This window comes from Nomascus leucogenys, chromosome 11, assembly GCF_006542625.1.
Source record: "Nomascus leucogenys isolate Asia chromosome 11, Asia_NLE_v1, whole genome shotgun sequence".
Taxonomy (NCBI): domain Eukaryota; kingdom Metazoa; phylum Chordata; class Mammalia; order Primates; family Hylobatidae; genus Nomascus; species Nomascus leucogenys.
The window spans coordinates 47,434,678-47,449,442 of record NC_044391.1 but is presented as its reverse complement, the minus strand read 5'-3'; the positions used below and the strand labels follow the sequence as shown (position 1 = coordinate 47,449,442).

Sequence of the window (14,765 nt, the reverse complement as noted above, 5' to 3'; positions counted from 1 at the left end):
ATATGTACAGTCATGTACCACACAATGACATTTTGAGCATCAATGGACCACATATATGATGGTGGTCCCATAGCATTTAATATCCTATTTTTACTGTACCTTTTCTATGTTTAGATACACAAATACTTGTTTACACCATTGTGTTACAACTGCCTGTAGCATTCAGTACAGTAACATGCTGTGCAGGTTTGTAGCCTAGCAGCAATAGGCTCCACCATGTAGCCTAGGTGTGCAACAGGCTCTACCATCTAGGTCTGTGTAAGTGCACTCTATGATGTCCCCACAGTGATGAGATTGCTTGACAACGCACTTCTCAGAACGCATCCTCGCTGTTAAGCAACACGTCACTGTAGTATAAATGCCATACATATGTATGTGCACACTCACAGATAATGTATCCCAGGCATAGAACAGAAGATGGAGGAGGAGGTTTCTCAAAATTCTAACAGTAGTTGTCTCTGGATGTTATATCATGGGTGATTATTTCAGTCTTTTTTGTATAACTGAAATTGCTGTTGTACCTGTAATGAAATTGTATTGCTTTTATAATGAAAAGAGAAAAGTTATTTTAATAAAAGAAGGGCTTTCATACATAATGCTATTTCATACATGAATGCTATTACGTAAATTTTTGTCTCCACTCATCTAGCAAATTTTGTAAAATTTGTAAATCTAGTAAATTTGTCTCCACTCATCTTACTGTTTCAGGGATGATACGTTTTCAGACACTCTGAGCCAAAAAGCCGACAGTGAGGCCAGCAGTGGGCCAGTCACGGAAGACAAGTCCTCATCCAAGGACATGAACTCCCCAACAGACCGTCATCCTGACGGCTATTTAGCCAGGTAAGTAGAGCCTGAGAATCAGGCCCCTAAGCCTCCATTCCTCCTGGGGCCATGAGGAGCCACTGCACCCTCAGCCTCGCAGTACTGCCCGGTGTGATAAGCTCTTCTGTTTTCTCCCTGTTTCTGTGAATGTCTAGGCAACGAAAAAGAGGAGAGCCACCCCCTCCAGTAAGGCGTCCTGGCAGGACCAGTGATGGCCATTGCCCGCTCCACCCTCCACATGCCCTTTCTAACTCCTCAGTTGACCTGGGATCCCCGAGCCTTGCCAGTCATCCCCGGGGCCTGCTGCAGAACCGTGGCCTCAACAATGACAGCCCTGAGCGGAGGCGCAGGCCTGGCCATGGCAGCCTGACCAACATCAGCCGGCACGACTCCCTCAAGAAGATCGACAGTCCTCCCATTAGAAGGTCCACGTCATCAGGGCAATACACGGGCTTCAATGACCACAAGCCACTGGACCCAGAGACAATTGCTCAGGTACGATGCTTTTAATTACATAATTGCATTTTAAGTAACTAAGTGTGATGTAGGAGGTGTGAAAGATTTACTTTATTTACTTTACTTTATTCACTTTATATTTCTGTATAGAACCAACTAAAGAAAACAGAAACAAAACCAGCTCATTCTTTAACTTAGGCCCTGACCATGAGTCTTTTTTGAACAATTTGTTACTGGAAGGGCCCAAAGGTTCATAGGGATTTAAACAGAAACATGACAAAAATGTAGGACCCAGGACATTCAAACCTATCATTGTGAATAGCCAGAAAAACTTTGAAAAAGAAGAATGGGGAAGCAGTGGCCCTACCAGATCCTAAATGCATTGTAAAGCTCGTAAAACAGACAGATGGATGAAACAGAATGGAGAGCCCAGAAACAGAAAAACCTTAAAACAGTAGTCCCTCCTTATCTGCAGGGCATATGTTTCAAGACCCCCAGTGGTTGCCTGAAGCCACAGATAGTACAAACCCCTACTGTATATGATAAAGATGGCACTTTCAACTTAGAAAAGATGAGACCTAATAAATAATGTGATCAATAATAGATAGATATTTGAAGAACAAGTCTGGATCCTGTGTACCTCTGAACACATTCAGGTCTTTGCTTCCCCACAGTGACTGCAGAGAGGGGCTGTGTAGTTTTCTTCTAATGACTAAAATTGACCAAGTCAAAGGGAAACAATACTAATAAATTCGCCCATCATTCTACCATTTTTCCTTCTGGTTCTGGTTCTTTTCACAGCACAGGCCATGAGAAAATATGTTTGTAGGCCTGGTGGGTGGCTTACACCTGTAATCCCAACACTTTAGGAGGCTGAGGCAAGAAGATTGCTTGAGGTCAGGAGTTTGAGACAAGCCTGGTCAATATAGCAAAATCCCATGTCTAAAAAAAATTTTTTTTAATTAGCTAGGTGTGTTAGGATTCTCTAGAGGGACAGAATTAATGGAATATATATACATATAAAGGGGAGTTTATTAAGTATTAACTCACACGATCACAGAGTCCCACAATAGGCCGTCTGCAGGCTGAGGAGCAAGGAGAGTCAGTCCAAGTTCCAAAACTGAAGAACTTGGAGTCCAATGTTCAAGGGCAGGAAGCATCCAGCACGGGAGGAAGATGTAGGCTGGGAGGCTAGGCCAGTCTAATCTTTTCATGTTTTTCTGCCTGTTTTATATTCACTGGCAGTTAATTAGATGGTGCCCATCCAGATTAAGGGTGGGTCTGCCTTCCCCAGCCCACTGACTCAAATGTTAATTTCCTCTGACAACCTCCTCACAGACACACCCAGGAGTAACACTTTGCATCCTTCAATCCAATCAAGTTGACACTCAGTATTAACCATCACAAGTCTACCCCTTGTCAATTTGAACCCATAAACATCTCCTGAGATCGTACATAATTTTCAAATAAAAACAATAACGTCATAATTACGCCTAACATAATACAACTGTCCTTTCCTATAACCGGAAACGCACCAATCCCCAACCCAAATGCTATTACATAAAGTTAGCAATACTTACATGCTGATAGGAAGTCAATATAATCTTATGTCACATGCTAAAGGAAAAAGGAAATAAAATGAAGATATTTGCCTAGTACAAGTGTATACATGCACAAACATGTTTTTAACGAAAGAAGGAGGAAATACTCATGACAATTACAGTCCCTGTTTCCACGTGGTCATAGCTGGTATTGATGACTACCTTCTACTACCCATTCTGTATTCCCTTTGCCTTCAGCAAGCACCTCAGCAGGTCGTGTTTTTGTTGTTGTTGTTGTTGTTTTCCTGGCGGAGTGACCCAAACCTTCATTCCTGAAGGGTCTGGGCCATTTGTAGTCCTGCCTGGATTGGGCTATTGTAGTTTCCCATTGACCTTAATCACAGAGTGTGGTAATACTAAGAGATGCCCTAATGGATCTCCTGTATTCCATGCACACTCTTTTTTACCTGCATTGTGGAGTAGTCGACTGATTTCATCTTGATAGTCTGAGTCAGTCACCTGAGCCAACACTGTAACTCCCTTTTTAGTCTGTTGCCTTAAAGGTAGGAGGAGCCCAAAGTGTCCAGGTGGCAATCTTAACTTAATGGGATCGTTGCTGTGTCTCCTGGTGGCACGTTCCTCCCTCTGGAACTGAGACCTCTAGGCCAGCAGAACATAATGTCGCGGGAATAGGAAGTAAAAATGTTGCTAGTGGGTCACTAGGGATAATGATGAGTGGTGCCACTTCCACTTCCACCTCTTGATTCCTGGACCCATGAATCCTGGCTATGGGAGAAACCGCACCATATATTGGACACTGATTCAGAGCATACACAGCCTTCTGGGGGACTTTGCCCCAGCCCTGCAAAGTATTGTCACCTAGTTGGCATTGCAGTTGTGACATCACAAGACCAATCCACCATTCTGTCAAGCCAGCTGCTTCAGGATGATAGGGAGCATGATAAGACCCATGTATTCCGTGAGCATGAGCCCACTGCCACTCTTCTTTAGCCGTAAAGTAAGTGCCTTGGTCAGAGGCAATGCTGTGTGGAATACCATCATGGTGGATGAGGCATTCCATGAGTCACAGATGGTAGTCTTGGCAGAAGCATTGCGTGCAGGATAGGAAAACCCATATCCAGAGTAACTGTCTATTCCAGTGAGGACAAACCTCTGCCCTTTTCATGATGGAAGAGGTCCAGTATAATCAACCTGCCACTAGGTAGCTGGCTGATCACCCTGAGGAATGGTGCCACATCGAGGGCTGTGTTGGCTTCTGCTGCTGGCAAATTGAGCACTAAGCAGTGGCCATAGCCAGGTCAGCCTTGGTGAGTGGAAGTCCATGTTGCCGAGCCCATGAGTAACCTCCATCCCTGCCACAATGGCCACTTTGTTCATGGGCCCATTGAGCAATGACAGGGGTGGCTGGGGAAAGAGGCTGAATGGTGTCCACAGAATGGCTCATCCTATCCACTTGATTATCAAAATCCTCCTCTGCTGAGGTCACCCATTGGTGAGCACTCACATGGGATACAAATATCTTCACAGTTTTTGACCACTTAGGTCCATCTACATACCTCTTCCACAAATTTCTTTGTCACCAAGTTTTCAATCATACTTCTTCTAAGCCCCTGACCATCCAGCCAAACCACTGGCTATAGTCCACGAATCAGTATATAATCACACATCTGGCCATTCCTCCTTCCATGCAAAGTACACAGCCAGGTGCACTGCTCGAAGTTCTGCCCACTGGGAAAGATTCCCTTCACCACTGTCCTTCAGGGATGTCCTAGAAAGGGGCTGTAGTGCTGCAGCTGTCCGCTTTCGGGTGGTGCCTGCATACCATGCAGAACCGTCTGTGAACCAGCCCCTAGTCTTCTCTTCCTCTGTCAACTGATCATAGGGAACTCCCCATGAGGCCATCAGTGCAGACTGCGGGAGAGAGTAGAGACCTTGGGCAGTTGAGCCACTTCCTCATGTAACTTATGCCTTCAGGAGTTGCTTGAGCTCGATCACGTATATACCACTTCCATTTGATGATGGAATGCTGCTGTGCACGACCCGCTTTATGGCTAGATGTGTCAGAAAGCACCCAGTTCATGATAGGCAGTTCAGGTTGCATGGTGACTTGATGACCCATAGTCAAATGTTCAGTTTCCACTAAAGCCCGGTAACAGGCCAAGAGCTGTCTCTCAAAAGGAGAGTAGTTGGCCAGGCGCAGTGGCTCATGCCTGTAATCCCAGCACTTTGGGAAGCCATGGCGGGTAGATCACGAGGTCAGGAGTCAAGACCAGCCTGACCAATATGGTGAAACCCCATCTCTACTAAAAATGCAAAAATTAGCCATGTGTGGTGGCACGCACCTGTAGTCCCAACTACTCGGGAGGTTGAGGCAGAAGAATCGTTTGAACCAGGGAGGTGTAGGTTGCAGTGAGCCAAGATCGCGCCACTGCACTCCAGCCTGGGTGACAGAGAGAGACTCCATCTCAAAAAGAAAAGGAGATCAGTTATCTGCAGAAGAAGGCAGGGCCTTGCTCCAAAATCCTAGAGGCCTCCGCTGTGATTCACCTATGGGGGCCTGCCAAAGGCTCTAAACAGCATCCCTATCTGCCACTGACACCTCAAGCACCATTGGATCTGCTGGGTCATATGGCCCAAGTGGCAGAGCAGCTTGCACAGCAGCCTGGACCTGTTGCAGAGCCTTCTCCTGTTCTGGACACCACTCAAAACTGGCAGCCTTTTGAGTCACTCGATAAATGGGCCAGAGTAACACACCCAAAAGAGGAACGTGTTGCCTCCAAAATCCAAATGGGCCCACTAGGTGTTGTGCCTCTTTCTTGTTTGCAGGAGGGGCCAAACGCAGCAACTTATCCTTCACCTTAGAAGGAATATCTTGATAGGCCCCACACCACTAGACCTCTAGAAATGTTACTGAGGTCGAAGATCCCTGAATTTTAGTCAGATTTATTTCCCATCCTCTAGCACACAAATGGCTCACCAATAAGTCCAATGTGTTTGCTACTTCTTGCTCACTAGATCCAGTCAGCATAATGTCATCAATGTAATGGACCAGGGTAATATCTTGTGGAAGCAAAAAGCAATTTTGTTTGCATAAAACCTAGTGTGAGACCTGGCATACAGTAAATGCTCAATAAAGATTTGCTAAATGAATAATCTAAGATCCTGATATTAAATCACAGTCTCCAATGTGAAAGTGCTCACATTCAATCTAGTCGCAGAAATGAATAGGGAAATCAGTTACCATTAAACCGTGCCATGAGGGGTGTGCTCCAGATGAGTGGGAGAAGCCCTGGGAATATGTCGGGAAGAGACATTTCAGGCGCCAGGGCAGTGGTTCTCTACCATCTCATACAACACTCTGCCTTTTTCTTTCTTAATTGTGCTTAAAAAAATTATATATATATATATATATATATGTATAAAATAATAAAATTGACAATCTTAACCATTTTTAAATGTATAGTTCAGAAAGGTATATTCACATTGTTGTGAAACATCTCTCCAGAATGTGTTCGTCTCGCAAAACCAAAACTCTGTACACATTAAACAGCTCCCATTTCACCCTCCTCCAGTCCCTGACAACCACCATTCTACTTTTTGATTCTATGAGTTGGACTCCTTTAGATACCACATATAAGTGCAATCATACAGTATTTGTATTTTTTGTGACTGGCTCATTTCATTTAGTGTAATGTCCTCAAGGTTTACACATGCTGTAGCACGCAGTAGGACTTATTTCTCTTTAAGGGAAGTTTTTATAATTTACATTTTTTTGTATGTATATACCACATTTTGCTTATCTACACACTCCACCTTTTTGAAACAAATTTATTGTAACTTCCCCCCTTTTACTATCTGAAATAAATTGACTTTTTTCTGGGGAGATGGAGTCTCACTCTGTCACCCAGGCTAGAGTGAAGTGGCATCATCTCGGCTCATTGCAACCTCCATCTCCTGGGTTCAAGCAATTCTCCTGCCTCAGCCTTGAGAGTAGCTGGGCATGTGCCACCACGCCTGGCTATAAATTGATTGATATATCTATTTTGAAAAAATATATATAAAGCTCTCAATAGAATATAAAATAAAAATAAAGGGAAATTGATATTAAAACAATTAAATGTATTTCAGTTAATTATTGACTACACTAGAAGACAAATGAGGTAGTGATGCTTTCACCTACATGGTAGAGTTTCCATAAATGCAATAATTAAAACTTCATGTTGATATGGGAGTATTCAGTTAATTGGGTTAACTCAAATTCCATGAAAAGAGCTTCCATTAGTGATAATATTTCTCCAAAATGGTGAACAACCCTTGGTCATACTGTTCCAATCAAAACAAAAAATAACTTTCCTAAAACAATAACATTCCTAAAAAATTTAACACCATCCAAAAATTATTTTATGTTTATATATTAGAAAAAGAGGTTTTAGACTCAGGTTCTTAAGAAGAGGATTTTCACCTATATAAATGTCTGGAGGACATTAAAAAGTTGAACAAGGTGCAGGAAAATTCACTGCATGTAAACTCACCAAGGCAAGATACCTAATATGTCTGACCCTGCCCATCAACTGCCAATAATGCAACCTTGTTATTGTGACATTTAAAATCACACACATACACCATATTACAAAAATGCCCTGTAGGAGACAGTACCACTTTCATTGAGATCCACTGGAAAATTGTATCAGAGGAAGACTTAAACTGAATTTCAAAGAACTTCTTGGAATTAGCCAAGTGTGTAATAAGTGCTCAAAAATTTGTTGAATGAATGAATGAAGCCAGATTTTTTATTCCTATTGTATTTATTTCTTGAGAAATTATTGCAGTATCTAAATTTAAACTTTTATCATAAAAGTTGAAAAACTTGGCCTGGCACGGTGGCTCATGCCTGTAATCCCAGCACTTTGGGAGTCCAAGGCAGGCAGATCATGAGGTCAGGAGTTCGAGACCAGCCTGGCCAACATGGTGAAACCCCGTCTTTACTAAAAATACAAAAATTAGCCGGGCGTGGTGGTGTGGGCCTGTAATCCCAGCTACTTGGGAGGCTGAGGCAGGAGAATTGTTTGAACCCGGGAGGCAGAGGTTGCAGTGAGCCGAGATCATGTCACTGCACTCCAGCCTGGGTGACAGAGCAAGACTCCATCTTGGGGGGGAAAAAAAAGTTGAAAAACTTTTTGTCAAAAGTTTTCATAAACTTTTATCATAAGTTGAAATAGAATTCTGTATTAATAAGTCAGCCTGCAGATGTGGTGGCCTACACCTATAATCCCAGCACTTCAGGAGGCAGAGGCAGGAGGCTTACTTGAGCCCAGGAGTTCAACACCAACCTGGGCAACTAGCAAGACCCCATCTCTACAAAAAATGTAAATATTAGCCAGGTGTGGTAGCACACACCTGTAGTCCCAGCTACTCAGGAGGTGGGAGGATCATATGAGGCCAGGAGGTCGAGGCCGTAGTGAGCCAATTCACACCACTGCACTCTGCCTGGCTAACAGAGTGAGACCCTGCCTCAAAAAAAATTTTTTTTTAAGTCAGCATGCAAGGCAGAGACCATTAGAAGGCTACCCTAGGGCCTTAGGAAGGCCAATGTTTGATACGTGGCTCCATGAGCCATTATATCTCAGTTTCCTGAATCAAGAATCAAAATGATGATTGTGTGAGATGGCATTATGTTTATATATTCTGCAGACTGTGGAGTCAAAGATATTCATACTCTGCTGGGCCGTTTACTTTTGAAATTAAGTGTCTGGGTTTCTATACATTAGTATTCGTTATCAGTCTGTGCTTTCTCTCTTTCTGATTTTTCTTCAATAGGATATTGAAGAAACGATGAACACAGCTTTGAATGAACTCCGAGAACTGGAGAGACAGAGCACAGCAAAGCATGCCCCTGATGTGGTGCTGGATACCCTGGAGCAAGTGAAAAACTCTCCCACCCCTGCCACTTCCATGGAATCTCTCAGCCCTTTGCACAACGTTGCCCTCAGGAGCTCTGAGCCTCAGATTCGACGTAGCACGAGCTCCTCCAGTGACACAATGAGTACTTTCAAGCCTATGGTGGCACCCAGAATGGGCGTGCAGCTGAAGCCTCCAGCCCTTAGGCCAAAACCTGCCGTTCTTCCAAAAACAAATCCTACCGTAGGACCTGCCCCACCTCCCCAGGGTCCAACAGACAAGTCTTGCACAATGTAAAAACCAGCCAAGCAAGGCCATAAAGGGAGGCGACTTAAAAAAGAAAATGGATTAGTGACAAAAGTCACTGATCCATAACTTTCCTTAGTTTTGTGCTTATAACTGGAGATCTTTTGGCTTTTCTATGTTGTCGAATGTAATGTCTGAGACTAGCTAAATTAACACGGGCATTTGTATTTTGTAATTTTTTTAAATAACTGGACATATGTCATTTTAAGGACAATAGAAACACTTAGACTTACTTGAAAATCCAATGCTGCACCACTTGTAATGAAGGCAACACTGCTCTCCACATTGTACAGAGCTTCAGGTTTAATTTAGCCCAGGCGAGTCAGAAAGGTTGTGACCTGAAGGCAGAAGAACCCGAATTCCACACCTCATTGGAGTACAGCCAGTGTTGGTCTGTGGCACTTGGGCTGAAAGGTGATAATGGCATTGCGTGGTAGCTGACAATGAGCACCTTCGATTCCATGTGGAGTGGGGTTTAGCTCATGCAAAAGACTTGCAGTTGTCTCCATGGGACGATCCCAGTGGGACTGTCAGCCCACAGCTTGAGTGGGTTGGATGCTTGCCTCTTTCCTAACGGTTATTTCCCCGGGTCCAGCTTAAAGACTCGGTGGAAGGAGGTAGAACCTCTGCTGTTATTGCTTGAACTTAACCTGGGAAAGGAGAGGAAGACATCATCTCCAAAGCTATTAATGTCACTCCTTTTGGGAGCATGATTAGGCCCTGAAGATTTCCAAGTCCCTCCCCTACACTTAGAAATGATTAGAAGGGTTTAATTTTAAAGACTTTCTGGTTCCACTACTCCACGAACTCCTCCGAAGATCCGTTGTTCAATAACTGCCTAGAAAATGTTTCTATCTCCTCTAAATCCCTGTGTTCTCCTCTGTGGAAATGAAGGCAGCAAGAAGCACCTGAGGCCTTGGTTCATGCAGTGTTCTCTTTTGACTAAATCACCTAGGTTCCTTTAAACATGCTACAAAGCCCAGGCATGGCGGTGCACACCTGTAGTCCCAGCTACTCAGGTGGTTTACACAGGAGGATGGCTTTGGGCCTAGTAGTTCGAGTCCAGCCTGGGCAGCATAGGGTGAGACCCTGTCTCTTCAAAAAAAAAAAAAATGCTACAAAGGCCTGATGATCCTAAATTTGAAATCCCAACTGTCCTCTCCATTTGTCTTTGAGCCAACCCTGAACTGGCCCTGGTACCTGAGTAAGAGCCACACAGGGCCATCAGCAGAACGTGACCTTGTGGTTCTCACCCAATTGTGTACCTCACAACCACGACTTCTTTTTCTTTGTCCCTTTTCCCTATTTTGTTTTTGTATGTGGTTTCTACATAACTCCCATTGTCAGCTGAACTCTCAATTGGAGACCCTCTTTCTCTGGCATCCTAGCACACAGACAATTTTTTAAGCCTATATTTATGCTACATTTTCCCCCTATCTTAAGAAAATTTGCTTTATTTCCATTCTCCTACCAGCAGCAGCTGATATCGCGTGTAGACCTATGCGCATTTCATCTACTCTATCATTGAAGTTACTGATAAAGATTTTTGTTGTTGTTGTTGAGAAAAATGGATTCCCAGAACTAATCCCTCTGGCCCACCATTAATTTCCTTCTTGGTTTCATTTCAAACTGGCAGCCAATTGCACGCCCATCTAAGAGCTACACAGTGTAGATTTTACTTCATCAGCCCATTGGTACATGCAACGTGCAGAAAAGAATTGGGATCTGTACTAAAATCAAGATCTTTACTTTGATCTCTACGTCAGTTTCTCAGTCTAGTCATTCTATTGCAGGAAGAGATTAAATTGATGAGATAAAGTCACACTGCTGATTGCTTGCCTGTGGCCTAATTTCACAAATGAATAGTGATTTTTTTCCCATGTATTTCTAGGTATGGTAAACTTTTAAATCCCCAAATTTCATAGCCATACTTTTTGCCCATTTTGAAAAAGAAGCCCAGGACAGCACCTTGTCCAGCCCCTCCCCGTTTCTGCTGAGCTTTTGGGGTCCTTCAGCACCCTTGGACACCGTGGAGACCCAGCCAAGACTGAGCTTTGAATAGCACTAGCCCTTTTAAACAATCCTCACAAATTCCTTAGGAATTTAAACTTTCCAAAATAATTCCCCACTTCTTTTTTTTTTTTGAGTTGGAGTCTTGCTCTGTTGCCCAGGCCAGAGTACAGCGGTGCAATCTCGGCTCCCTGCAACCTCCATCTCCTGGGTTCAAACAATTCTCCTGAGTAGCTGGGATTACAGGCGCCACCACCACGCCCAGCTAAGTTTTGTATTTTTAGTAGAGATGGGGTTTCACCATGTTGGCCAGGCTGGTCTCAAACTCCTGACCTCAGGTGACCCACCAGCCTCAGCCTCCCAAAATGCTGGGATTACAGATGTGAGCCACCATTCCCGGCCATTCCGCCACTTCTTTAAAATAGTAAGAATTCTTAAAAACCATATTCCTTGTTTAATGAAAGAGTAAGATGTTAACAGAGGGCATCAAAGGGCCAGAAGTGTCTTTGAATTCTTTTTTTTTCAATGTCTTTTCTGAGCTTCAGCCTTAGCTTTTCAGATCTTCCTCCTGCCTATTCATTTATTCAGCCTTCTATCTGGTCATCCTCCCCAGCGGCTCCTCTCTCTGAGGTGTCCACCTGTGGTGGAACGAGGATTGCCTTTCTGTGCTCCCCATCAGGACTTTGCTGTCTTGGCCGGCAGGAGTCGTGCTGCTGCAGAGCCTCACAGGCTGTGCCTTCTTTCAGGAAACAGCTCCTGATACTCTCCCGTCACTCACTTTACCTGTCTCCATCTTATTTCCCTATACTCCTATTGTCACCTTGAGACTTTTTTTTTTTTCAATTCCAAATGAAGGGTATGACCTCAGAGTGAGTGAGGACTCAGTAAAGACTCACCTCTCCTTACTTGGTTTATTAAATGTCTTCAGATTCCAGAGATAAGACAAGGTGGCCACTTCACAAAGAATCCAGAATCATGCTCAGTAAAGCTCATTAAAAGCCACTGCAGCTGAGAAGGTTCACAGCCCTTCTTTATAGCCACAGAGGCAGCACACAGGGGAGGTGGGAAGACACAGGGAAACGAGAGAAGAAGGAAAATGAGGTCTTGAGGTGTTCTGCCCCCAGTTTCAAGGAGCTTATCAGGCTTCATAGGCAATTTGGGGAGGGGGGCATTTTGATGGTGGGTAAATGATGGCTCTACAAAGATTACCTGACTTCACTAACACAAGAATATGTGTTCTCAGCTGATATAACTGTGTTCACATCCGATCCATAGAACTCACTGAAGGAGATTCACCAAGTCAGCCTTTTGGACTGGGTTGGGGTTTGGGGAGTGGATTTGGGGATAGAGAGAAAGGTACTTAGTACACATTTTCTAATGGGCGTTATGTGAACTGTTTGAACCTGCTGAGTGGCGCTTTGTAGAGCTCCATGTTCACATTCAGGGTCAACACCATTCAACAGCTTTGCACATCTTCGTACAACATAATCTGGCTTTGGTGCCCCTTGAGCCACCTGTAGAATAATTTATAGCAGGGTCCCACAATCTACTGCAATGATCGTGAACAGTTATCAGTGGATATAGCACTCCAAGAGTCAAATTGTATCAGTTAAGGGTTTTCTAACTTTTGCTATCCCCCCCTCACCAAAAAAGGGGGGGGGTTTGTAATCTAATCAAAGAAAAGGAAAAGAGGGGTGGGTTGGTAGTCGTGTCCTTAACATTTAGGAATGACATAGCCTCTGGGGTCTACAAACTGAAGCAACTTTCATCTGATCAGCCTTGGAAATCCAAAGTTAAAGAGCCTATGTGTCTCTTGACGGGGGGTTAGAGGATTCAAATTTGGGATGATGCTCATTGCTGACCATAGCAGTGAGGGGCCATTTTTTGTGCAGGAAATGTGCTTGGGACTTAGTCTTGTTTTCGATTATCCACCACAGAATCCCTGAGACACAGAGCAGCTTAGAAGTCTCTACCCGTGCGTAAATAGAGTTTCCTACTCCAGACCACCTGCCACCCACCTCCCACGCTGAGAACACAAGCTCCAGCTGGGTTGGAGAGTCAGGCTTGGTGCAGGGTGACTTTGGCGAAGTTTTGTCAGATCCATAAAGCAAACTGGAATTTGAGCTTTCACTTACCCTAGTATACTTTCTTAAAAAAAAAAAAAAAAAGTCTGTGGTATAATCAAGATGGATACCTGTGTCTTTAAATTATGTAGGGAATTTTGTATGTTTAAATAATTGTACTGGGTTCCATAATGCTTATCTTAGAAACTTTAGTAAAAGAAAATATATGAACCGTGCATTTGTGAATGCCCCCCCTTAGAGCATTCATCCAAGTTCAGTGTGTAGTGTGATGGTTATTATAGATATTTAAAGTATAGTAAGTGGCTGTGTAACAGGAGAGACTGCTGTTTACCTACGTACGGAAGGGTAACTGCTGCCCGCGTAATTAAATCAGTATTCTCCTTTCCTGTCGGTTGGATCAACTACAGTACTGGTAGCTTCCTGCTTGTGACTGTTACCTAATTGTGTCAATGTACATCTGTAGTATGTACATGTGAAAGTGCCTTTCTATTTTAGAGGAGTTTTAGCCTTGCTTTTGTACCGTTGCCCCGCTCTGTGCCCCACCCCCACCTCCTCCTCCTAATTCCTGCTACCCAATCGAGTGTTTTGAAGCTTCCTCCCTGTCCCCCACCTTCTCCATCCCCGCCTTCCTGTGCCTCGGTGCTCAGTAGTGTCCCATCTCACATCCCTGTCGGTCCTCAGACTGTCTCGTTTTCCTTGTAGACGTGATTGTGCCTTTCTCACCCCTGTGTCCTCCCATCCCACCGCATCCATCCCCCGCTCATGTGCTGCTGACAGCATCGCACCCGCCCGTGCTCTGTGCTGCCTCTCACCATTTTCATTCCCTCCTCTCTGAGGTGAAAATAAAGGGGGATGCTTTTACAGTCTGGAAAGAAAAAAATGTTCTGTTAATCTGTTGTGACAATGCACTTTTATGTATAGTACTGTACATTTTGGCATGTACCATTACAGGCTTCAGTATACAGTCAGGTTTGTTCTTCACAGTGTATCTTTATAATAAATAAGATAGTTCTGGCTGCCTTTGTCTGCTTCCAGTTTGATGTGCATCTCTGTGGTGTCTTTGTTCCTTTCCTTTCTCTCATCACTCTTTCTCCCTGACAGCTAGCTTGCATTATATAATGTGAAACTTTTACCTTTAAAATATTTTTTTATCTCTTTCATTTATTCTTCTTTCGGAAATAGGGTGTCCTGCACAGGGCCCTGCCCATGAAGCTGTGGTTTTTCAGTCATGGTTTGGAGGCTCAATGTGTAGTCAGAGAAAAGAGGCTTGGGAGAGACTTAACTGAGAAGCTGAGAGTGTACAAGCCTCCTAAACATACACCAGATTGAAATCTTTCTTTTGAGAAAGACTCTAGTTAACCATGGCAAGCCCATCTTTGGTTTCATTTGAATAAATTGAAAAATAATCCTTAGGTTATTTTTCTGTGCTTAGAACTCCCTGTGTATTGGTATTTTTCTTTTTTTTTTTTTTTTTTTGAGACGAATCTCTGTGTCACCCAGGCTGTAGTGCAGTGGCGCAATCTTAGCTCACTGCAACCTCCCCCTCCCGGATTCAAGCGATTCTCCTGCCTCAACCTCCTAAGTAGCTGTAATTACAGGCACCCGCCACCACACCCAGCTACTT

The 14,765-nt window shown here is 43.8% G+C and overlaps 1 protein-coding gene across 2 annotated transcripts in view; it reads left to right on the top strand.

Annotated features, from left to right (window-relative positions):
• The window catches only part of SRGAP1 (SLIT-ROBO Rho GTPase activating protein 1), a 307,235-nt gene extending 293,048 nt beyond the window's left edge, over positions 1-14,187 (top strand). For both annotated transcript variants that reach the window (XM_012510512.2, XM_003252727.4), the window contains exons 20-22: positions 709-843; positions 981-1,320; positions 8,661-14,187. In XM_012510512.2, the coding sequence (XP_012365966.2) occupies positions 709-843; positions 981-1,320; positions 8,661-9,038 (853 nt within the window). In that variant the 3' untranslated portion in view covers positions 9,039-14,187. The remainder of the gene's footprint in view (positions 1-708; positions 844-980; positions 1,321-8,660) is intronic.
• Positions 14,188-14,765: the final 578 nt, after the last annotated feature.